Raw genomic sequence first — 23,908 nt, 5'->3', positions numbered from 1 at the left:
AATATAGTAAGTAATTGCATTATTATAAAACTACAACCGTTGGCATTTGATTTTTTTTTAATATTTTATTGCCCTTACTGAATTATATCAAATTACGCGAGTGAAGTCGCGGGTGAAAGCGTGTATATTATTAGTTATATTAATTAAGATTTAATTAAACTGTAATCTGTTTATTATACATATTGAATTTTTCAACTGTCGCGCTGTACGGAAACGGTAAAAAAACGGTCAAAGGAGCCGATTTTGATGAAAACTAAAATTCCATCATTAGATTTTTGAAGAAACAATATCAATAATCTGAATATAAAATATAATAATCAATAACAGTAATCGACCCTTTGATAAAGCTTTGTTCTAATATTTAAATGTGATTTATGGCCGATTTTTCAATCCTTAGTTAAAATTTATCCGTCCAATAAAGTATTACACGAACATTTTAAAAATGTAACCTGTAAACTGTCAAATACAGACAATTAGAATACATTTTTGAAAATATGCTAGTTTAATACGTTATTCGATGAATAAGTTTAACCAATGATTGAAAAATCAGCCCGAATAATTATGTTAGTACCTAATTGCATTGAAGTAGATAGACGGTAGTAGATAAATATCTTAGATATAAATATTATGTGTTGTATTTGCACCAAAGCAATGATTTTATTTATATAGTTAATGTGCATCTATTTATAGTACAAATAAAAGATTAAATTATATACTCAGTCAAAAGATAAAATAAGTTTCATATGCAGGTATCACTACAGTCTATAATGAAGAACAAAGTGCAACGTTACATGCAGTTTTTTATAAAATTACGTCAATAACGCGATAATGTACCTAGTCATCGTTGAATTATTGAAAACAAAGCACCTATTTCTAGAAGTTAATATAGATAGTTAGGTAAATAAAACATTTTTATTCGAAACCAACCTATCGTGTTAAAAAAATATTTCTGAGTAACTGCGCCTTAAAATAATTATAAACATTGATTGTCTGTATATACAACTTCAGTCTGTAGTATTTATCATTATTATGAAAAGTTATTCAGAATTTATAAGTTCGTTTTCCTTGAATGTTGAGTGTTTAGTTATAGTTATAAGGGAATGGAGAGTTACATTGCCCCGTCACTATTTCTAAATCATGGCGGGGGACCTTCGCCAGTTCTGGGTGAGAAAAATAATATTCAGATGGCTAATGCACTAAGAAACGTACCGAATTTACTTGATTTCAGTAAATTGAATGCGATTATATTGGTCACGGCTCACAGACAAGAGGATGTAGTCACAATATCGTCTGGTAAACGTCATGATTTGTTGTATGATTATTATAATTTCCCGCCAGAAAGCTACGAATTGAAATACGATGCGCCCGGCGACCCTGAATTGGCGGGAAGATTGCATTCGGCGTTCAAAAATGCGAATATTCCGTCCAAATTGGACGAGAAAAGAGGTTGGGATCATGGAGTTTTTATTCCAATGTTGTTAATAAATCCTAGCGCAAACATTCCAATAGTGCAAGTATCGATATTGAAAAATCAAGACGCAGTTGATCACTACAACATTGGTAAGATTTTATATGAATTCAGAAGAGAAGGCATCGCCATTTTCGGTTCGGGATTGTCGTATCACAATATGAAGGAATTTAAGAAACTTCGGGCTTCCAGTGATGCAATGGATGGAATAGTAGTTAATGAAGTTTTCGACCAATTTCTTAACGATGTTTGTACGGGCAAGTTAGAGGCGGAAGCAATTTTAACGTGGGATACAATTCCACAAGGCAGAGAATCTCACCCTTTGGGGGATGCAGATCATTTGATGCCTTTAATTGTTAACTTAGGAGCTGCAGGACCAAAACCCGGAAGAAACATATTTTCAAGTATTTTCCTACAGAAGTTTAAGCTAAGTGGATTTATTTGGGATTAAAAAATGAACTATTAACTATGTATATATTATGTCAAAGGTAATTGAATAAAAGGCATCTGAATGTAAAATCAGTAATTTATTTAATAAATTAATTGTAAAATATAAACAGTACAAAACAATTTCAATCACGTTATTCAACACAGGACCAAACATCTGAAAACAAAATATGAAAAATGTAGTTTCAAAAAGCTAAAAAACACGCATTAAAATAATAGGTAAGTACATTAGATTAGGTAATTATTTAGTTCAATTTATTGATGAACGGAATAAATTATTTGATTTTAGCAAATTATCAATTTAATCTGTCCGCTTAAAATCGGTCAAAATCGAGTCTAACATGTAAACATACTTGGTGAAGCTGGTATAGGAAAAAAAATATATAAAAATACAAGTAATTTATGTCCCTATGAAATAAAGATATATTCACCCTATTTTTGATGGGAAATAATTTTTAAACAAACCACAATCAATCACGAGCAGGACCGCTTCCGCAGCCGGTATCGCCGGTCACAGCGGCGGCACCGCTTGAAGCTTCCGGAGCGCGAGCGACAGCGCCAGTTGTATCTACCGTCACATATAATACTGATAATACTATTCTAGTACTACCGTAATATGTTTCAAATAATGTCAAGCCGCGGCAGCACAGACAGACTTGCTGAGCGCCAAAATCACACTTGCATACGCTAAAGTCACGTCCATGGAGCGGCAACGTCGCGTCAACCGCTCGTCGTTAGGAGCGGTAACGTTTTGTAAACCGCTTGCTCAACGTGAGGAGCGGCAACGTCGCGTAAGCCGCTCATCATGCGATCAGCGAAGAGCGGCAACGTCGCGTCAGCCGCTCATCATGAGGAGCGGCAACGTTGTATTAGGGCCGGCGCAGATATTGTGGTGGAGCGTAGCGCAGTGCATTTATCATTGTAAAACTATTATCGACATTATCCTCACTACAATAAAATTTAAAATCAAATAACAAAAACAATATTTCTGAAGAGCATCGAAGCGTCACACCCGAATTGCTATTTATCATTTGATTTTGAGTTTTATTTTAATGAGGACAATTACGATACTAGTATGACAATGAATCTGCGCTGCGCTTCGTCATATCTGCGCCAGCCCTTAGCTGGTCGTCGTATGCGAAGCGGCAATGTCGCGTCGACGTTCGCCGTGCGGCCATGTAAACAGTGTTGATTGTATCATTACACTCAAGATGCAAGCAGTCTTATAATCTTTAATTGACGAAAGTGTGCGCATTACAACCTACAATACACGGACGACAAGCCGTAGCGATTAGCGAGACTAAGCGCGTAGTGCGCTCGCTGTTGGCTCTAGATGCTAAGCAAGCTACCTGTCTGTGTGCTATTAGATAGTGTGAAAATTCTTTTACATTATAACTACAGATCTTCAAAAAATTGTCAATGTATTCAAACTCAAACTCAAAAATGTATTTATTCAATTAGACTTCTTCTCAAAGCACTTTTGAATTGTTGTCATAATATAAGTAGTTTTACCATTTACCAGTTACCACCGATTCGAAAAGCAGTTTCTATTGAGCAGAATGTTTCGATTCTATTCTATTTCTATACAACTGGAAGGGAAACTTCAAAGTTCAAACAACACGTTCGAAATGGCATGCACACAAGCAAGCGTGTTTACGAGACACATAAGGGTATGAGCACAATTTACAGTTATAAGAATATCTGTATATTGTGCTCCATATTATTAAACAGATAAACAAAAACAATATCGCTCACCGTCCCCTACGGCGGTGCGACCTTGAGCGGCGGCAGCGCGCGCGGCGGCGGCGGCAACAGCGCTGCCGCACGCGGTACCGCCGGTCACCGGAGCGGCAACGCTTGAAGCGCCCCGACTTCGAGCGGCAGCGACTGCGCCCATATATCAGCCAATTATTATAAAACCAATGTAACAAAGTAACATATCTTTTTTAAATATGTAACGTAGTATATTATTATTAGTCTGTGGTAATAGTAATTAAATTTTCAGCTTAATACTATCGAGATGTAAGTGCTTATGGGCGGCGTGGTTAAACAAGCACTGCCTCACTATGACGCTACCTAGGAGGACTAGGGAGACCCGAGACTCGTCGCCGGCTGCAAAGGCTGCATAGCATACCTATCCAAGCAATTAATATGGGAATGTCAAAATTAGCGACGTTGCCAAACCGTTTACAAATGAGATATGCTCCATAGGTTTTAAATAATTCCTTGAAAATGTCGCAACGTCGCGTCGTCATGCCGGAGCTCTAATACCAGACGTCTGCTCCACAGGTCTGCTATGCGACAACCTTGTTTGCCAAGTAAAAACTTTTTGCTTATACTATCAGGATTGTCTTTATCTGTATTACTTGCACTGTGGTCTTTATTAGATAGGAATAACTTCAACTTACTTACCATCTGATTCAGTAAAATTAATAATTTTATGTAGGTACCATACACATTTAAGTCAGGATATCGTTCAAAAATTTAATATGAGAATTTTACTCACGTTTTGCACATTCTGAAAGTGGTAATTAATTATAGGTATAATTTATAAATTAATTTAAAATAATGTATGCAATTACAAATTATAAGACATTGACATACTTTCGCCTTCGACGACATCTTGCCATTATATTTTCTCTGAAATAAAAAATAAATAATTATGTATGAGTACAACAAATCTTCATTTGCCTATAATTATCCACACAAATGCCTTTGAAGGAAAAGGGACTCTCCCTTTCCAATGTCAACATTCACCAAAATCGATTCAGTAATTTTTGTTGGAAAACATACACACTTGAATGTAACAAATGTAGGTATGTGATAATTAAATAATTTCGGACTGAATTAACTTCAATACTCTAGCTTTCATTATTTTGTTTTATTTACCTAATAATCTGAGTTTTATGCGTTATTTAGAGCGTTTTCACATTGTCCGGTCCGATATCGGATATCGGGCGCCGATAGCCGATATCCGATATCGGAGGCTAAGTAAAATGTATGATATAAGTACCTGTCTTTCACATTGTCCGGTCCGATATCGGATATCGGAGCCAACACCGATATTCCCGTGAACTATCGGACGATAATGTTCAGTGTTACCAACTCAATTTTCGAAAAGGTAGTATACCAACAGCAAAAAAAGCACTAGTTTGTGTATTTTCAGTCATTTCTAGGCGCTAAATGTATAAAAAAATCCTTTCATTTACTTTAAACCTTTTTATTAAGAAAACATTCATTTAAGTATTTAAAGGCATTAAAAATACTATTTTTACGGGAGCTATTTTAATACCGTCCTATAATATACGGCAATTGGCTGAACTGAAGTAAACAAAAATATATTGCGTTCTTAAATTCAACCGTATCTTCGAAATATTAGTGTCTTTTATCTTTATTTACTCATTCTGCCTCGCTCCTCCTCCTACTTGGACTACTGTTGCGCTGTAAGCTGTTTATTGTATTGTTGTCATTGAGTCACAGATTTAGTGCTTTGTTTTAGCGCCGATATCAAACCTGTATAATAAATAGCACATCTAAATAATATTAAGTAATTAATGTATTACTAATGTATATTTTTGTAGTTATTTTTACTGTATGTACAACTACGATCTATCAGTTGAATTTTTTTAAATCAAACTCTTTTTATTGAAAAGAAAATTTACAATACGGCAATTTGTTTAGTTTTCTCTAAAATTTCAGAATTAGAATGCGGCGACCTTACATTTTGTCAAGAACGCGCGGCGACTTTTGAGCTTGTTTGGCTTGTTTACTATTTTGGTTGCAAGAAGCTTATATCTAATACACTGGAGATTGCACTATGACCATTGACTTGTCACAAGAAAATATAACCTTGAATGACGTCAGTGTTGTTTTTTGTCTCTTTCTGTGGGTGACCACACTGGTTTGTATATTCAGGATTTTTCGAAATAGAAAAAACTAAAAATCATGGTCTATAAATAATAACGACATATATTTTTAACAGTATTAATTATATTATAATATTACTGGCCATACTTTATAGGTACATACAATTTTAATTGGTATAGAATGATAGTTTTAAATAACTCTTGGCTACAAAGCCTGGATATGAACCGATATATAGCATTAACATCCTTTGTAAATAGAGGAAAGTTGTGTTTTGCACCAGATGCTGTTTACCAAATTGTAAGCTACTCAGATCTTTCTTTTTAAACGCGTTGCTTCGACGGGTCAATTTCAAGCCAAAATCATCAAAGAAAAACTGTTTATAATAAACGCCTTGCACAACTAAGTTTATTTTTCAAAAGGTATTTTTTTCGGGGTCGTAATCCTCAGTAATTTTACCCTTGATGGGCACGTATATATTTCTTTTTATTTTCCTTTTTGGAAAGCTGAAATACCTAAAACAAAAAATATGAGGTAATTTAAAAAAGTATAAATTTCAATGTAAAAACGAACAATCTTAGAATTACATATTATGAGTGCAATACCGATGTCGAGTGTTGTTTCATTACTAGTAAAAATCTTGAAAATGGTGTTCTAAATTTCATCATAATATTGTTATTACAATATATTCTCTTCACTATCCATAAAAACTCGTCATCATGGTTACCTTACTTGTTAATTTTGTTTATTGAAAACTTGTTGAAAAATGATAAAGTATTAGGAAAATAACAAATTTAACATGACTGCTTTCTAAAATGATGCAAAATTTTACAATTTTTGCCATTGAAATGATTCTTAACAGGTAAATGCAGCAGTATTGAGGAATATTGTAAATAACGTAAATATACACTTGCCTGTGAAATTCTATGCCAGAATTTGGTGTCCAAACACTTCTGCAATTTTTCACAATGCAATACATTATTTATATTCGGAAAATATTTATTAAATACGCAACAATATTAACTTAAATATTCGAAGCGACGCAATTTTTTTGACACTTATGCCATATTGTCAAAGTGAGAGTTGCTACAATTTTATTATGGTAACTACCCATAATCAGGGAGTATCGCTTTTTAATAATTGGTCCGATACTTATTTTATTTAGCAGAAATAATAATTGTCTCATCCAACAATGCTTCTGAATGACGTTGTTGGCAATTTATCAACAAACTCATGTACAAAAACTAACCTTTTGCACAGAATATTACGGCATACATAGTAGCCTTGGGAAAACTTCGTATTAACAGTGGCAATACCAAGTTAGGTGTGAAAGTGATAAAACACAACAATTTTCTTGTTACACGTCAAATGTTCATACCGAAATCTCCAGTGTATAAGATATAAGCTTCTTGTTTGGTTGTCACGGCTCGTATGCTTAGATTATATAATATGGCTATATTATTATTAGTCTGTGGTACTACGTAATTGCTCTGAGACGTAGATAATTTACTGTTCTGTGATAACAGCACCTACATTTGTAAATGTAATTTGAATTTATATTTGCCAGTTTTGTCGCTTTAATACTGAGTTGAATTTTATTTTATTTTATTTGTATAAGAACATAACAGTCGTACATGATTTAATATAAAAAAGTTCTAAAATTCACTACGACCACACAACATGTTCTATTATTAAAAAAAGAAAAACAGCATATAAAAAAAACAAGCCTCACAATGAAATTGAATATTGAAACTAGATTCTGACTCTGCAGACGGTACAAATCCAAACTCCGCAGTCAGCAGATTAAACCGGTTTGAAAAACATAGTTTATTTATTACTATTTATTTTATTTAAAATAAAGTTTATTTTTTGTAACATAAATGCATCCACTGTTTTTTTTAATTCTCCATAATATATCTACTTTTCCAGTTTCTGGCAACACTCATGATATCGGGACGATATTATCGGATAATGTGAAAGGGCAAATTGTGTCCGATATCGGATATCGGCTATCGGCTTCCGATATCCGATATCGGACCGGACAATGTGAAAACGCTCTTAGGTACCAAATAAAAATGGATTTTTGTGTGATACAATCAAATGGTATGTGATAATATTAATATGTATTCTACATAACTATTATTTTAGAAATATAGCATGTTAGTAAATTAAATAAATGCAAATTTAAGTTATTTAAATTATCAAACTTAACGAGTATGATATGAATCACTTATTATCAATTGTTTGGGTCAAGGGAACGTCTACAATTCCGCCCCGTGATATCGATTTCATTAAAATATTATTCACTAGCTTCCGCCCGCGACTCCGTCCGCGCGGCTGTCGGTCTTCGCGTGGATGGTTATTTCTCCATTTTGAGTACCTCTGTCAATAACATCTTATAAATATCTATTGGACCCAATTCCCAAATACGGCTAGGCCTATAATAATACGCAACGTGTGTTCGCGGTTCTACGGAACAACGTCTATGGATAAAACTGAAAAATTAAGATTAATTTTTTTCTACGTATTTTTCCAGGATAAAAAGTATCCTATTTTACGCCCAGGATAATAAGGTATAATTATACCAAGTTTCATCGAAATCGAACCGCTAGTTTTCACGTGATACAGACAGACAGACAGACAGACAGACAGACAGACAGACAAAAAATTTTTTAATCACATATTTGGGTTTGGTATAGATCCAGTAACACCCCCTGCTATTTATTTTTTCAATATTTTCAATGTACAGAATTGACCCTTCTACAGATTTATTATGTACTAGCATTCCGCCCGCGGCTTCGCCCGCGTTTAAAAAAACCCGCATAGTTCCCGTTCCTGTGGGATTTCCGGGATATACATATATGTTTATCCAAGTTACCCTCTATATATGTATACTAAATTTCAATGTAATCTTCAGTAGTATTTGCGTGAAAGAGTGAGTAGGTACATCCATCCTCACAAACTTTCGCATTTATTATAAGTATTACATTTCCCAACGTGTAGAATCAACAAAGCTAAAAACAGTGTAATATTTATGGCTATTAAAATATTATATAATATTAAATAATACATCATTTATTTTGATAAGGGTTAATACCAAGGTACAAATAAAGAGCTTTTTGTAGCGGTGGTATTTTAATTTCTTTTTTTCAATAAAAAAACGCTTATTGTGACATGACTGTAATAGTTAGAGATATGCTGCCGCTGATTTTTTGTAGACAATGGTGTGTTCTAAAAAAATGTAGTATATCATTTTGTTCTATCATCAACAGTTTTCGCAGCGCACGCGATGTAAGGTAGTTTTTTGATATTTTTTTCACACCTTGGATTACGTTATCGTAATTTTAGTAAGGATGCCTATTTTTTTTGAAAATGAAATATAGCCTATGTCACTCAGAAATGATGTAGCTTTCCAACAGTGAAAGAATTTTTCAAATCTGCCAAGTAGTTTCGGAGCCTATTCAATTCATACAAACAAACAAACAAAAAATCAAACCTTTCCTCTTTATAATATTTGTATAGATAGATTTACGTGTATTTACTATTTTAGATGATACTAGAAAGAGGCGCCATCTATTGCCGAATAGATGTGGAACTTAATAATTAAAAATCCCCATTCTGATAACAGTTTATAGAAAACGCACCATATAGTTTTTGCCGTGAATTTTTACAGAACGGCAAACGGGAATAATTCGCAAAACGCGGTAAGCTTGCGGTAAGAGTGGTTTTTCATAACACCTATTCTGACGGCTCACAGTTTGTTAACCGTTGTGTGTGCGGTTATCGGTAATTTTTGCGGTTTAGCGGTTACCACTTGCGGAAGAAATGGTAGCGGCTTATGCCTTACTTTAAGTAAGTACTTATTTTCTTACCTCTAACTTCAAAAAATAATTAAATTCATTTAAACACTTCAGTCTTCACATGTGTAATTTGTTTTATAATTCTTCATGAATAATTTAATATCAATAAAATCTCAAAATACAAAATAAAATTCTTCAAAAAATTATTACAACATTTCGGAATATTCAAAGCATTCCGTTTTTAAATGTCTTGTCAATTTATTTTTAAAAATTCATAGATTAATGTACTATAGCAAAAAGGTAGTAAAAGTAATAAGGTTAATGTAGCAATTTGATAAAAAAATCGTGTGTATTTTTACATAGTTGATATCCATACTATTATACTATTATTAATAAACTATTAATCTTATAAATACGAAAGTAACTCTGTCTGTCTGTCTGTTACTCAATCACGCCTTAACTACTGAACCAATTTGCATGAAATTTGGTATAGAGATATTTTGATACCCGAGAAAGGACATAGGATAGGTTTTATACCGGAAATCCCACGGGAACGGGAACTATGCGGGCTTTTCTTTGACTGCTCGGGCGATGCTGCGGCCGCGGATGGAAAGCTAGTTTTTATATACATATTTTACAGAACAGAAATTCCATCGTCCAGACATAGCGAAACAGTAAGCACTAGTAAGTATACAGAACAGACGGTAGACATATCTTTAGAAGTTAATTAAAAATTAAGTTCAGCTTAAAAAAGTAATAAAAACTTTAAAAAGTTTACATAGTTATCATAATAAAATAAATTATATGATAGAAATTATGCATCCAATTTATTTCTAGGTCTCCTTTTTTAAATAATTATTGCAGGTCGCGTTGAAAATAATATCAAGTAAAGATTATTTAGATTCTATATGAAACTAGCAAACCGGGCGAACTCCGTTTCGCCACCAGAGACACCTTTTCTTTGTTATAAACCTCTCGGAGCCCGAGACCTTTCCAACGAATGCAAAACCGTGGAAATCGGTTCGTGCATTCTGGAGTTATAGCGTCAGGAAGGAAAACCCGACTTATTTTTATATGTGTAAGTAGATTTTATTGATTGTTAGGTACCATATTCATTCGCATTATCCTTCTTTATGCTCGGATTGCAATAAAATAAATAAAAAGCTTCATACATTTATTATCAATTCAGCCATAACCTAAAAATTACTGCTTAAAATTAATTTTGTATCCCTTTGTATCTGGATCTTGCTGAAGTTGAAAGTTTTCCGTCGACAAACCGAACGGTCGTAATATCATATTGCCCAAATCTTTTAATTTTCCCAACATTTCCGTTTTCAACTTCTCATTTCGCTCTTCGATCATTGGCGGCAACCTGATGACAGCTGCGCGCGCAGCTGCGTGTGACGGATCCAATTCCAAAACCTTTTTATAATCTGCCAGACTTTCGTCTAGCTTGTCTGTGGCCTCATATGACTGTGCTCGCCTGAAAAAGAAAAGTAAAAAAAAAAAAATTTAAAAAGAGCGGCTTTTTGTACACCGAATAATAATAATCGCGGTTTATTTCAGATACAGGTGATATATTGAAGATTTAATAAGACGTGCACATATTCAGGTAGGTGAAAACTTTGGGTTACTACCTATTAAACTTTTGTAAATTGGCTTTCAATTGCTATCTTGGAATACATGTACATCTGGAGTAGAATCGGCATACGCGTAAAAACGCTTTCCGTCTTAAGTAAACTAATATTAGATGGATTACGTTTTTAACTCTTTCTGCTAATGGTTAAAATGTAGGTACCTATATTCTATCTTTGTCTCACTAAGGAGTACATTAATGTTTACGTTAACTACTATGTTCTTGTGTGTGTAGAATGTTTATGTATACAATGCAGTACGGCTTTAACTGTAAGTTGGTTCGCATAGACTCCTTCTACGTCAGTATTCTAAGTCTAGAACATATTACATAGACAAATTCTCACCTGTGGTACGCTTTTAAGTAATTTTCATCCAACTCAATAGCTTTAGTGCAATCCTTTATAGCGTGTTTGTGTTTCTCGAGTTTCATTTTGGCCGCACTCCTGTTGCAATATAATATCGCCCTTTGCTTTGGAAACTGTAGCGGACAGATGTTTAAACCTGTAATTTAATTTTTTAATTTTAATTTTATTTATGTAATGTTTATGTTTATGTATGTAAATATGTAATTTGTATTCTGTGTTAATTGTGTTTGTGGAGTCAAATAAACGATCTTTCTTCTTCTTCTTCTAATTGTATTATTATTTATCTATAGCAATACTAAAAAATATAAACTAAAGAGTGTGTATGTTTGAACAAACTAATCTCAGGAACTGCATGCCTGATTTGAAAAATTATTTCAGTGTTATATAGCCCATTAATCGAAGAAATCTATAGGCTATAATCACGCAAGACAAATAGGAGCGGAGCAATGCGGGAAACCTTCGCGATACAGCTAGTTTTTGATATTAATATTAATTATTATTAAAAAAAATTAATAAATTTGCTCATGAGGCAAAAATGCTACAAATATTAAATAAAAATAGAAATAGGATCAAACTAACAAACTACTTGGAAAAATCTAAACGAAAATGGATTTCAAAACTATTTTATTCCTGATTTACTGTTGAAATAAAAAAATATTTTTAAAATGAAAATAAAATATTCTTAAACATTATATTTCTCTTGTTAGTACGATGAAGGTCAAACCTTCAATTTGTTTTCTTAAAATTCTACATTTCAAAGAGATGATTATTATCTATGTCATAAAATATAATTATTTATTTCTATAGCTTTACATAAGAAATGACTTATTTCTTACAATATGTTTTCATCATAATATTCTTATAGCTATGACACAATAATATCTTCTTTTAACAATGGAATAATTATTTGCATTATTTAAATACTGGGTTAGTTAAAAAAAAACTTGCTTACAATTTTAATCCTACTAATCCTATCCTACTAATCCTAATAATATTATAAATGCGAAAGTTTGTGAGGCTGTGTGTGTGTTTGTTACTCTTTCACACAAATACTACTAAACTGATTACAATGAAATTTAGCATACATATAGAGGGTAACTTGGATTAACACATAGGATAGGTTTAATCCCGGAAATCCCACGGGGACGGGAACTATGCGGGATTTTCTTTGAAAACATTGTCAAAGCCGCGGGCGGAAAGCTAGTGGTTTATAATATTAGAATGATATTTAAACTTTAAATAATAAAATAAAACAAATATACCTTCAGTATATTTCTCTATACTCCGTTTCATATCGCCAACTTTGAAAGCCTCATTGCCCGCCACCTTAAGTTCTTCAGAAATGATTTTCCGTTCCTCCTTTTGGTCATCCGTTAAGCTCATTTCCGTGTCTTTCAACGATACTTCATCGATGGAGTCTGTATCGCTGTCATCATTATCGTCTTTATCACTATTCTGCTGGGCTTCTGTGTCTTCATCCTCCGCGTCGAATGGAATGTCTGCGAAATCTTGTGAAAAACAAATATGTTATTGATAAAGTCCTACTATACTACCAATTCTACTAATATTATAAATGCTAAAGTTTGTTAGGATGGATGTATGTGTATGTATAATATAATATATTTGTTACTCTTTCACGCAAATACTACTGAACTGATTACAATGAAATTTAGCGCACATATAGAGGGTAACTTGGATTGAACTTAATTGAATGGGAACTATGCGGATTTTTCTTTATAAAAGCTATATGAATATCTTATCAGTACTTATTGCTAAACAATTGTATATTAATGCATTATAATAATATAAGATTTAATATTTAGTAATTACTGTTATTAAGACTGTTATAATATTTATTTACAAGATAACAACAATGTAATAAGTTCTGTGACAATTAATGTAACTAATATACACTTTAATACGTTCTTACATACTATTAGCAATGTGTAAATTTCCTAAGGTGAATCAATAGATGTCTGTTAATTACCTACACTTTATTACACTTTCAATGCAAAAATAGAAATAATTTTACACACTGATAGTTTATAACCTCGTGAATATCAATGCAGAATACATTTAATAACACGAATTAAAACGGAATAAAAAATGTTATTGTTAGAGCTGAGGAACATGCAAATTATGAAAAATATTCTTTTGTTACGGTACTTTATATGTTGCTAATTATTTACCTGATTTTGTAGGTTCTCTGTCACCAGTTGCATTAAAATCCTTCGGTTTTAGATCTGGATTTTCCTTTTCCTGGGTATCGCCAGCACGTAAAGAAAACTCTAAATTCTTTGTTAAATCTTCAATAACATCTTCATTCGATACACTATTCGTACTCTTCAATCTATCGGACATTTTGCAATAAGTGTATAAGTAATATATTAAACGATTCTAAATCAGTTCTTTAAATATGAATGTAGGTATTTTATTTTAAAATAAACCTTGCATCGAAATATGTATGTACAATTTTCATTATTTTGCGATGGAATATGGTTTTATGGATGATGACTCAATGTCAAAATGACATTCTAGATTTTTTTTCTAGTATTTTGACATTTAACGTGACAGATGAAAATCCAGAAAAGCTGTATCTATAGGTAACTGTATCGAATAAAAATATTTAATATTGAATGAAAATCATTTTTAGGAATAGGAAATAGCAATTTGAATAAATTTAAAATAGTCTTATTTCATCTCATAAGCTCTGTCAAACGTATTTAAACGATTTTATAAAGAAAACGTAAAATTTTGTTTCAGAACAGATCTTAATTTGTCAAATTGACATGAAGCAATCAGCTGTCACTACTCACGTCGTGGACTTGGCAATTGGCATTTGGCAATCGTAATTTCCGAAATCCGAATTTTCAAGGTTCAAGATCACTCATTTTGATAAGAAGTTACGATAATGCAATACTAACTTGTGAGTTGTGACGCTGTTTAAGTGTGAATTATTTATAAGTTAGGTTTTTGTGACTAAGAAGATATTCCACAATATACAATAATGTTTAGAAATATAATAAAAAGTTTGCCTAAATACATAGTGCCGAGTGCGCGGAAAAATAACGGTCCGATGACGACTTTTGGCAATTATAGGAATTTAGTACCTCTATCGACGACACGACCCGCTTTGCAATCAGATAAGTGAGTATTTTCAATTCAATATAATATATTGCCATTTTTTTTATTTATTTAAAACAAGCTTGCCGCCCGAGGCTTCGCCCGCTTTGTCTAAAACCTAATAAATTATATACTAAAACCTTCCTCTTGAAACACTCTATCTATTAAAAAAACCGCATCAAAATCCGTTGCGTAGTTTTAAAGATTTAAGCATACAAAGAGACATAGGGCCAGAGAAAGCAACTTTTTTTATACTATGTAGTGATTTAAAGGTGAATATATAAGATAGATAATCATCATGAGTGTCATCTGAACTCTGTACATACAGAATAAATCAACATTTTAACCCCTATTAAAAATCACCAATGTCCTTTTCAGTCATATCAGTAATAAGTTCAATAGTACCAATAATTTTCATAGCTGTTATATAATTATAAGGTATCTTTGAAGATAAAACATCACGGCTAAAGCCTTCCAAATATGAAAATTTAGCTGCTACTCTAACTATTACAACATTTATACTATACTAGCTGTGCCCTGCGGTTTTACCCGCATTGCTCGCTCCTATCAGTCTTAGCATGATGATATATAGCCTACCTCAATAAATGGAATATCTACCAGTGAAATAATTTTTTCAAATTGGACCTGTGGTTCCTGAGATTTTTTATTTCAAGCAAATAAACTCTTGAGCTATTATATACTTTTCCTTTCCTTTTATACATATTGTTTTGTGAACTTTCCTTATTGTGGATGCAATAAAAAGTACAGGAGTGATTGAAATCCTGCGAATCTTCCCAGGTGTGGCTGGCTAGGCAGAATTTTCGGATAATTTTCGATGCAGTTTTCACAATTTTCAAAAATAATGGAACAGTTCCTTTTAGTAAAATTTTCTATCTACAGTAAGAAGAGTACTTTCTCTCTAAGTTGCTTAGTCCACCCTGTATATTACAAGCTGCTTATCCATGTTTTGTTAACCTTGGATAATCTTCTTTTAATAAAAATGAATTGCCAAATGTGCTGCTAAGCAAAAAACTCAAAAACAGCTGAACCAATTTTTGTTAATTTAATTTCTATAATATTCCTTCATCCTCGTAGGATGGTTTTTATTGAGAGAAAATATAAACACTTACTATGGGGGAAGCCGGGATGGACCGCTAGTATAGAATAAAAATCATGTCACAAAGGAATAATATTGCTTTCTCCTTGTGAAAGTACTTTCGAAAACAATTCAGTAGTTTTGTAGCTTTTTCGTTTTCAAATTATAATTTTACTACCATGAGGTTCATTTAAAAATAAATTGACATTGAAGAATGGCATAAACTTTGGCTATAACACATATTGCAAAATTGTTTATTCAGATGTACAAAATATAACACTTGTCTTTACTTTATATGTATAATTACATAACATAATTTGCGCTATTGTAAGCATTGCAAGCATTTTCTTTTGTTAACAAATTGTATGTATTCGAGACAATTAAAAATATCATGTTATCTTTAATGCAATAAAATTCATGTTTTTAATATAAAATAATTTGCGAAAAAAAGCAAGAGTAGACGTACATGCTTCATTATCATCATATTGTATGGAATAAACACTAATTTTTATCATTTAATTTTTCCTGACGTTAAACAGTTTTCCGCGGTATTTTTCTTTCTAGACACACACTTCTTTTTTTCTTCAATTTTTTCTCATTTACAACGAAAATAAATAAAAAAAGAAAGTGTGTGCCGAGCACAAGTGTCAGAAATGAAACTTCTTTGACAAGATTCAAAGATACCGAAATCTTTGCTTTACTCCAAGACGTGTTGGTATTGCCATGACGCGACCTTGAAATTTTACTCTCAACGCGCCTAACGAAGTTTCACTTCAAAAACAATGCTAAGGCTGGTTGCAGAGCTTCACCGACCATCAGTGCGTACGTCAGTCGCGCTTGTCATATGTATGGAAATACCAAGAAGCTTATATGGAAATACGCGTGCGTATGGTCGGTCTAGCTATGAACGGTTTTATGAATTTCCGTACATAGGAGTTAGGACAAACGCGACTGACGTACGCACTGATGGTCGGTGAAGCTCTGCAACCGGCCTAAAAAGAATATCTGTATTACTATGATAGGGTCTGATTAAAATCTATTACTAGCTGTTAGCTAGGACTTTGCCCATGGTAATTGATGAATTGACAGAAATTAAACAAGTTAACACTCTTTTATTAGCTTCACCTGTATGTTTGTATGTAACCAACTTCTTTAGACTTGATTTTTACCCACTTTAAACGGACAGATTTAATTCAAACTTTGTACACTTATTATGGATCGGTGACAGTATAATATTTTTTTTTAACTATATTAGTTATTTAGTGAAGATTACTACTACATAATACCACAGTTGACAGATATATACTACGTACATACAGTTAGGAAACTAAGCCCCTGCGATGAAATTATGACGTATAGCTATAGGGCTGTTACCTTTTTGATATTTAACCGATTTCAAAAATGGAGGAGGTTATCAATTCGGCCTGTATATTTCTGTTTGCTTTTTTTCACAGTTGACTTTGTGGTAATTTTGAGATTAAAACCCGTTAAAATTAAAAAATGGTGTAGCCTAAATATGAATTTACAAGAAGAAACAATCTCAATACAAGTGATAACTGCGTTAAAAACAACCGACTTCAAACTTGCACTTGCAACATTTACATATACAGACAAAAATGCTCATAAAATAAAAACTACTGGGCCTATCCGAATAAAATTTTTATGGGACCAATTCGACACCATCCCGCATCGAACAAAAAAAGAATTACGTAAATCGGTTCAGAAACCTCGGAGTAATCGGTGTACATACATAAAAAAAAACATACCGGCCGAATTGATAACCTCCTCCTTTTTTTGAAGTCGGTTAAAAATATATACCTTGTAAAAGTAAATAGGTACGTTTTTTTCAGTGCTATATTTCGAAATCTTGTCTTTTTTGGACGCCGAAGGCTATTTTAATGTAGGTACCTACCTAAATTATTTATAATGCTTGATATTTGTATGATACATATAAGTAATAAGTATTCAATAATTATTTTAAACCAGAATTAACAATACTTGTATGTAGGTATACCTACTAAATTATTTTTAAAACGATAAATTAAATTAAATTAAAATATGCAAAAATAAATTAAAATTATTATTATACGAACATATAACCTCCTTTTATATAACCTTTTTGTTTTAGGATGAAAAAGAAAATAGTTTGACAGGCTTAGTGCTTGACAAAGTGGTAAAGTCACGTATCGATAAAAATACAATAATTATTATAATATCTATCTTTTTCTTCCCTAATATTTACGTAATTATGCACATAAATTTAAACAAGATTTTTTAAGGTTTCCATTTTTTAGATTTTCGTGCTCTTCTAGATTGCGTAAAAAATAGATGCGGTCTTTAAACATACTGCACTCCTAATAGGTACTATTTGTAGCTATCATTTTGGTAGAAAATATGTCAACATAATTTAAAACTCATACTGCCATATTTATTGAAAGGGCTACAAACTGAAACAATCGATATTTATTTAATGTGAAATGACATCACTTTAAACTTTTTTCCATACTATATTCAAAATCTGTGGATGTGTCACCCGCTACTATCGATCCCCCTCAATACCCTCGAAAACACGCTTTATGGGGGGGGAGCCATTTCGAACATTTTGTATGAAGTTTCCTTACTGTATGTATCTGTTTATTGTGATAATACAGTTGTAATTCAAATGTGTAATCTACATATAATTTAATGATTTTTGTAGAAAATATTATTGTATAGTACTTAGATACCTACTTAAACTTTTAGATAAAATAAAAAAAATCAAACATAACAATCAGATTAGAATTCTTACTTTTTAGTGTGTTGACAAAGTTAAAACGGGACCCTATTACTCGGACTTCGCTGTCTGTCTGTCACCAGGCTGTGTCTCATGAACTGTGTTAATGATTTTCATAAAATCTGTTATATATTATATAAATGTATATAAATCCCATATAACTGCAAATGAGAAAAAAAAATTGGATGAGTGAACATTTTATGCAAGACACTACTTACTATCGTTAGCTTCCATTTTGACCGAGTTTTAAATATGAATTGACTTAAGTATTTAATAATTTAAATTCCCTCCTTGGTACAGTGATAAACGCGTGAACCGTGTAGAACCGAGGGGCCCTGGGTTCGATTCCCGGTGGAAACGAAGAAAAAAAAATGTCTCGTACTGGCAGGACATAGAAGGCTGATCAGTTGATCACCTACTTGTCCAAGTTAGACTTGTTACCAAGAAATGATGCATGCATAATGCATCTGCCCCCATACACGGGACTTACGTATTTAATAGAGATTTCCATTACGCAGGGTTAAGGTCACCTTCCTCCTGTACGACGGCCGCAAGCTCGAAGCCGAAGGCAAAGTAGGCGACACGCTTCTAGACGTGATCGTGAACAACGACCTCGATATCGACGGCTATGGAGCCTGCGAGGGGACCGTGACTTGCTCCACGTGTCACGTGGTACTGACGCAGGAGGACTTCGACAGGTAACATTAATTTGACAAACAAGAATACATACAATAATCGACTAGACTCACATACAAAAATTGTCCGAAACAAAACTCACGTTTATAGGCAGAGTTTTGTAATGATTGTGATATAACACCGCTCGCGCTTATTTATTTTGACGACCTTTTAATAGACAAACTTAACAACACTTTTGTTGATGTATTGACAAAAAATTACTAGCATTATTATTAACTTTTTATTTAGGAGACTGTTGTTTGATTTGTCGCGGTTGAGGTATTGTTTGGTTAAATTAATGTGTTTTATTTTTAAAATCAGCTTTCCGCCAGCGGCTTCGCTCGCGTAGTCAAAGAAAAACCCGCATTGTTCCCGTTTGCGATATCCGGGGTAAAAACCTCTCCCATGTCGTTTCTCAGGTCTCAAGATATCTCTGTCCAAATTTGAAGTAAATCCATGCAGTACTTTTTGAGTTTAGTCCGGTGATATACATATACAAAAAACGGACAAAAATTCTAAATATGTACTATATTTTTGCTTCGATATCTATTGTTATAATATTGTAGATCACGCCCCAAGTATTCTTTAAAAGATACTAGCTTACCGCCCGCGGCTTCGCCCGCTTTGTCTAAAACCTAATAAATTAAATACTAAAACCTTCCTATTGAATCACTCTATCTATTTAAAAAAAAACCGCAACAAAATCCGTTGCGTAGGTACTTAGTTTTAAAGATTTAAGCATACAAAGGGACATAGGGACAGAGAAAGCGACTTTGTTTTATACTATGTAGTAATAATCAAGGTACAGTTTTGACTTTCATTCCTTCTATAGACCTATCATTTACTTGCAATTTTTCGATAGCTGAGAAATAAACAAGCCGATTTATTGAGTCAAAGTGATGTCAGCTATTTTGTTGACACAAAAAAACAGCCTGAAATTAGATACTTATATAATCTAAGCTTATATAGATAGTATACGCACGATTTTGTATTTTACTTTCTGAATTTGATAAATTAGATCTATACCAATAATAAAATTGGAGCGTCTGTTTGTTATGTTAAAATAACAGCTTCTTACTAAATGCATATGGATGTTTACATGGTACACATACCAAAATAGTAATTTTTACGATTTTTGTCTGTATGTCTGTTCGTTCTCTTGAACGATTTTGACGAGACTTCCACTGGTAGCTGATGTTAAAAGGAGTAAAGGCTACTTTTTATACCTACCGAATATCAGTGCATTAGAATTAAAAGGAAAAACTCATTAACTCATTGAGGCGGGTGCAACCGCGGGACGCAGCCAGTGAATTAAACATTATTTAATATCTATTCAAATAAGTTGTTACTTTTAGATTTTGTTGTTGTTTTATATGGATCCACCGATTTTGAGAATTAATTTTTTCCTCGAATATCATAAATTGAAAAAAAGCTAATCTCTGCATGATAATTAAATTTTCTCTGTCGAGCTAAGAGTCAGCGCGCAAGAGCAACTTTTGTCGCCGCAACTATTTTGTCTCTCCCATCAACTCTATGGGAAGTTGCGTCGCTACGTGCGCGCACTTTCTTACTAGCCCATAGAGTTGATGGGAGAAACAAAATAGTTGCGGAGACAAAAGTTGCTCTTGCGCGCTAGCTCTAAGTCTACACTGACCGAGATTTTTACAGATATTAATCGCTCTCTATCGCAACTCGGTAACCGTCAGATAGTTTACGTTTTTTTATTTCTTTCATAATGTACCTAACAAAAGGACAGACAGGATAGTCGGCCGTTGTTGTTTACAATATAGTGACAACGGCCGTTCATAAGCCAGAAGCCGTGTTTGATTTTCTTTCCCCTCTAGCATACAATAGTTTACGTCTCACTCGCTACCGCTACACGAGAAGGGCAATTGCCAGACTTTTCTATTAGCCTTTGAAAGAAATGGGTTTGTTTGTCTTTCAATTCGCAACAGAGCGATTTATTATATAATTTTTACATATGGTGATAGTTAGCAGGCTAAAATATGACATAGGGTACATTTTTCCATGGTAAAACATGGGAAGTTTTTGGCTACGCGGGCGAAGCCGCCGCGGCCGTTGAAAGCTAATAAAGAAAGATATAGCTTTTGAGAAGTACCTCTTAAAGTAATAATGATAATAATAAAATCTTTATTTAGTTCTCACAACAGTAGCAGGTTACAAAAGTAATACTTAAATATTTTAGTCATCTCTATCATTCTTTCGCAGATTACCCGAAGAAGCGGGCGACGAAGAACGAGACATGTTAGACCTGGCCTACGGTCTCACAGACACGTCTCGGCTCGGCTGCCAAGTGACGCTCACTAAGGAACTCGACGGACTCGTAGTGAAAGTGCCCGAAAGTGTGAACGACGCACGCAGTTGATAGATGGCGCTGTACTGATGAAACATATTCAACCTCTTTACCAGTTGAAATTGTAGCTAGCTTAATTTTTTTGTTGAATTTGTAAACCCAGTAAAAGAATGTGAATATTTTGTAAGTGTCAAAAGTAAATACGATTTGAGAAATAATCAATTTTGACAATTTTTTGAAAAAATTGGTCCTTCGAGAATTTTATTTTTTGGATGTAGATGGCGTTGAATTTTATTCAAAGGAATCTAAGAGATCATAATAATATTATTCGTTAAGCGAAAAATTGAATGTATGTATAGTTTTTTTTACAGTTGATTGTCACGGTCTTGGGATCTTTGCATATGTTTTAGAATGTAAATCAATAAATTTCATTATTTATTTAATAAATTACTGAATTATATGTGACAATTTTACGGGGTTTTATTTAAATGGTTTAAACCAAAAAGAAAACTATATTAATAGAATTATTGTGAGTTGCTTATAACCCCAATGAAAGAAAAATAATAAGTAAGTAACCTAATTATTTATCAAAAAAGTATATTAGTAACGGTTAAGTGTGAATATTGCACAATAAATTATATATAAATCTTCTAAACCCAATTTTTTTAACCATTATTTTTTATTTAAATGCAATAAAGTTAATAAAAAAGTCATAATTATAAGTGTTTGTCATCAATACAATGATAATAAAATTATAGTATAGTGTCACAAACTTATCTGACCCGGTGACAGTGTCACTGATGTCGCTTTCTTTTTATTTAAACAAAATATTCCGTATGAAAAGTCTGTGAAAATGTGACATTTCAAAATGGCGGCACGTAGTTCCAGTTTTTGTCACCGGGTCAGATAAGTTTGTGGCACTATAATAACTTAACAATCGAGTCTTCAACTATTTATGATCAGATTGACGGATAAAGGGCAGCAATTGTTTATTAGAAGTATTAAAATGTGTTTATATTTATACAATAGTTATGATAGATACGTAATGTTACTGTTTTGAGGTATTTTAATAAATTATTTTTCGAGCATGAGACTTTTATTCAATCTCCCGTGTTATTTTTTCGTTGTAAAAGTAGGCTATACATCTATACTAATATTATAAAGCTGAAGAGTTTGTTTGTTTGAACGCGCTAATCTCTAAGATTTAGAAAATTCTTTCGGTGTTAGATAGCCCATTTATCGAGGAAGGCTATAGGCCTATAGGCTTATATAAACTCGCTAAGACCAACAGGACCGGAGCCACGCGGGTGAAACCGTGAGTGCAGCTTGTGTAACATATACTACATCTCCAGAACCAAAAATCATGCCATAAAATTGACCGATTTTTATTAATGTAGGTATTAGTATTAGTTATATTAGTTTAAAAAAAACCGTGGAATTTAATGCTGTTTCAGGATTATAAGATTTTATTTTATCGGACGATGTCTTCTTACATCTAAAAACCAATAATAAATAATAATGATGAAAAGCAAAATCTAAAATTAATGAGCGTAACTTTCAATTTTAAATTTAGTTTTTGATAACAAAGCCCTTATGGCTTATCCGATAGAAACTTATTCCATAAACAGCAGTGTTATGTATAAAATTTTATTGTATAGTGTTTTTATTTGTAAGTATGGTCTAATAATGGTAAATAGTTTAGGTCTTTTGATAGTAAAGAAAATAAAAAAACGACATATACAATAAGGCAAAGCAATCGAATCCTATCCTACTAATATTACAAATGCGAATAACTCTGTCTGTCTGTCTGTTACTCAATCAGGCCTTAACTACGGAACCAATTTTCATGAAATTTGGTATCTATAGAGATATTTTGTTACCCGAGAAAGGACATAGGATAGGTTTTATCCCGGAGATCCCACGGGAACGGGAACTATGCGGGTTTTTCTTTGACTGCGCGGGCGATGCCGCGGGTGGAAAGCTAGTATGTTATAACACGCACTGATTTCTTAACTTTTTTCACATTACACATACCTACCGAGTCTTAATTTCAGCATATTTTTGCGTGGATAATAATTAAATAATTGTTAGGTATGAAAATAAGAATAAATGATTGCATTTGTCACTCATGAACTTTATGGTAAACACACATTCAATTTTAATTTCAGTAGAATTAGTATATGCTTATAGACATGCCCGGCCATATTGGAGTAATAAGATGAGAAGTGGATACTATTACAAGCATTCGCCAATTCAAGTACATAACCATTATCACCACATATCGTCAATAGAAAATCTACAGTTCAGAAAAAACTTCCCCAACGACTTAAAAATTATTAACAGAATGT

The 23,908-nt window shown here is 32.9% G+C and overlaps 4 protein-coding genes across 4 annotated transcripts; 2 read left to right on the top strand and 2 right to left on the bottom strand.

The window, feature by feature from the left end:
• The first annotated feature begins 760 nt into the window (after nt 1–760).
• Nucleotides 761–1,987, top strand: LOC123702109 (dioxygenase tasH-like). Its single transcript, XM_045649754.1, has one exon. The coding sequence runs from the start codon at nt 1,101–1,103 to the stop codon at nt 1,917–1,919; it is 819 nt and encodes a 272-aa protein (XP_045505710.1). The 5' UTR covers nt 761–1,100; the 3' UTR covers nt 1,920–1,987.
• LOC123702110 (sperm protamine P1-like) lies at nt 1,981–9,710 on the bottom strand. Its single transcript, XM_045649755.1, has 6 exons — nt 9,652–9,710; nt 4,520–4,555; nt 4,422–4,433; nt 3,671–3,802; nt 2,381–2,483; nt 1,981–2,072 (listed from the first exon to the last, which is right to left on the bottom strand). Exons 2-5 carry the CDS (start codon nt 4,543–4,545, stop codon nt 2,390–2,392), a joined length of 264 nt encoding a protein of 87 aa, XP_045505711.1. The 5' UTR covers nt 4,546–4,555; nt 9,652–9,710; the 3' UTR covers nt 1,981–2,072; nt 2,381–2,389.
• A 1,029-nt stretch (nt 9,711–10,739) lies between these two features.
• On the bottom strand, nt 10,740–14,100 carry LOC123702108 (tetratricopeptide repeat protein 1-like). Its single transcript, XM_045649753.1, has 4 exons — nt 13,769–14,100; nt 12,842–13,087; nt 11,559–11,715; nt 10,740–11,062 (listed from the first exon to the last, which is right to left on the bottom strand). The coding sequence occupies exons 1-4, from the start codon at nt 13,938–13,940 to the stop codon at nt 10,783–10,785; spliced, it is 855 nt and encodes a 284-aa protein (XP_045505709.1). The 5' UTR covers nt 13,941–14,100; the 3' UTR covers nt 10,740–10,782.
• Nucleotides 14,101–14,389: 289 nt separating this feature from the next.
• LOC123702107 (adrenodoxin) lies at nt 14,390–22,646 on the top strand. Its single transcript, XM_045649751.1, has 3 exons — nt 14,390–14,726; nt 19,090–19,269; nt 21,476–22,646. The coding sequence occupies exons 1-3, from the start codon at nt 14,587–14,589 to the stop codon at nt 21,630–21,632; spliced, it is 477 nt and encodes a 158-aa protein (XP_045505707.1). The 5' UTR covers nt 14,390–14,586; the 3' UTR covers nt 21,633–22,646.
• Nucleotides 22,647–23,908: the final 1,262 nt, after the last annotated feature.

Source organism: Colias croceus, chromosome 23, assembly GCF_905220415.1.
Source record: "Colias croceus chromosome 23, ilColCroc2.1".
NCBI classification, from domain to species: Eukaryota; Metazoa; Arthropoda; class Insecta; order Lepidoptera; family Pieridae; genus Colias; species Colias croceus.
The sequence above is the reverse complement of the archived record's forward strand: the minus strand, read 5'-3'. Positions and strand labels throughout refer to the sequence as shown.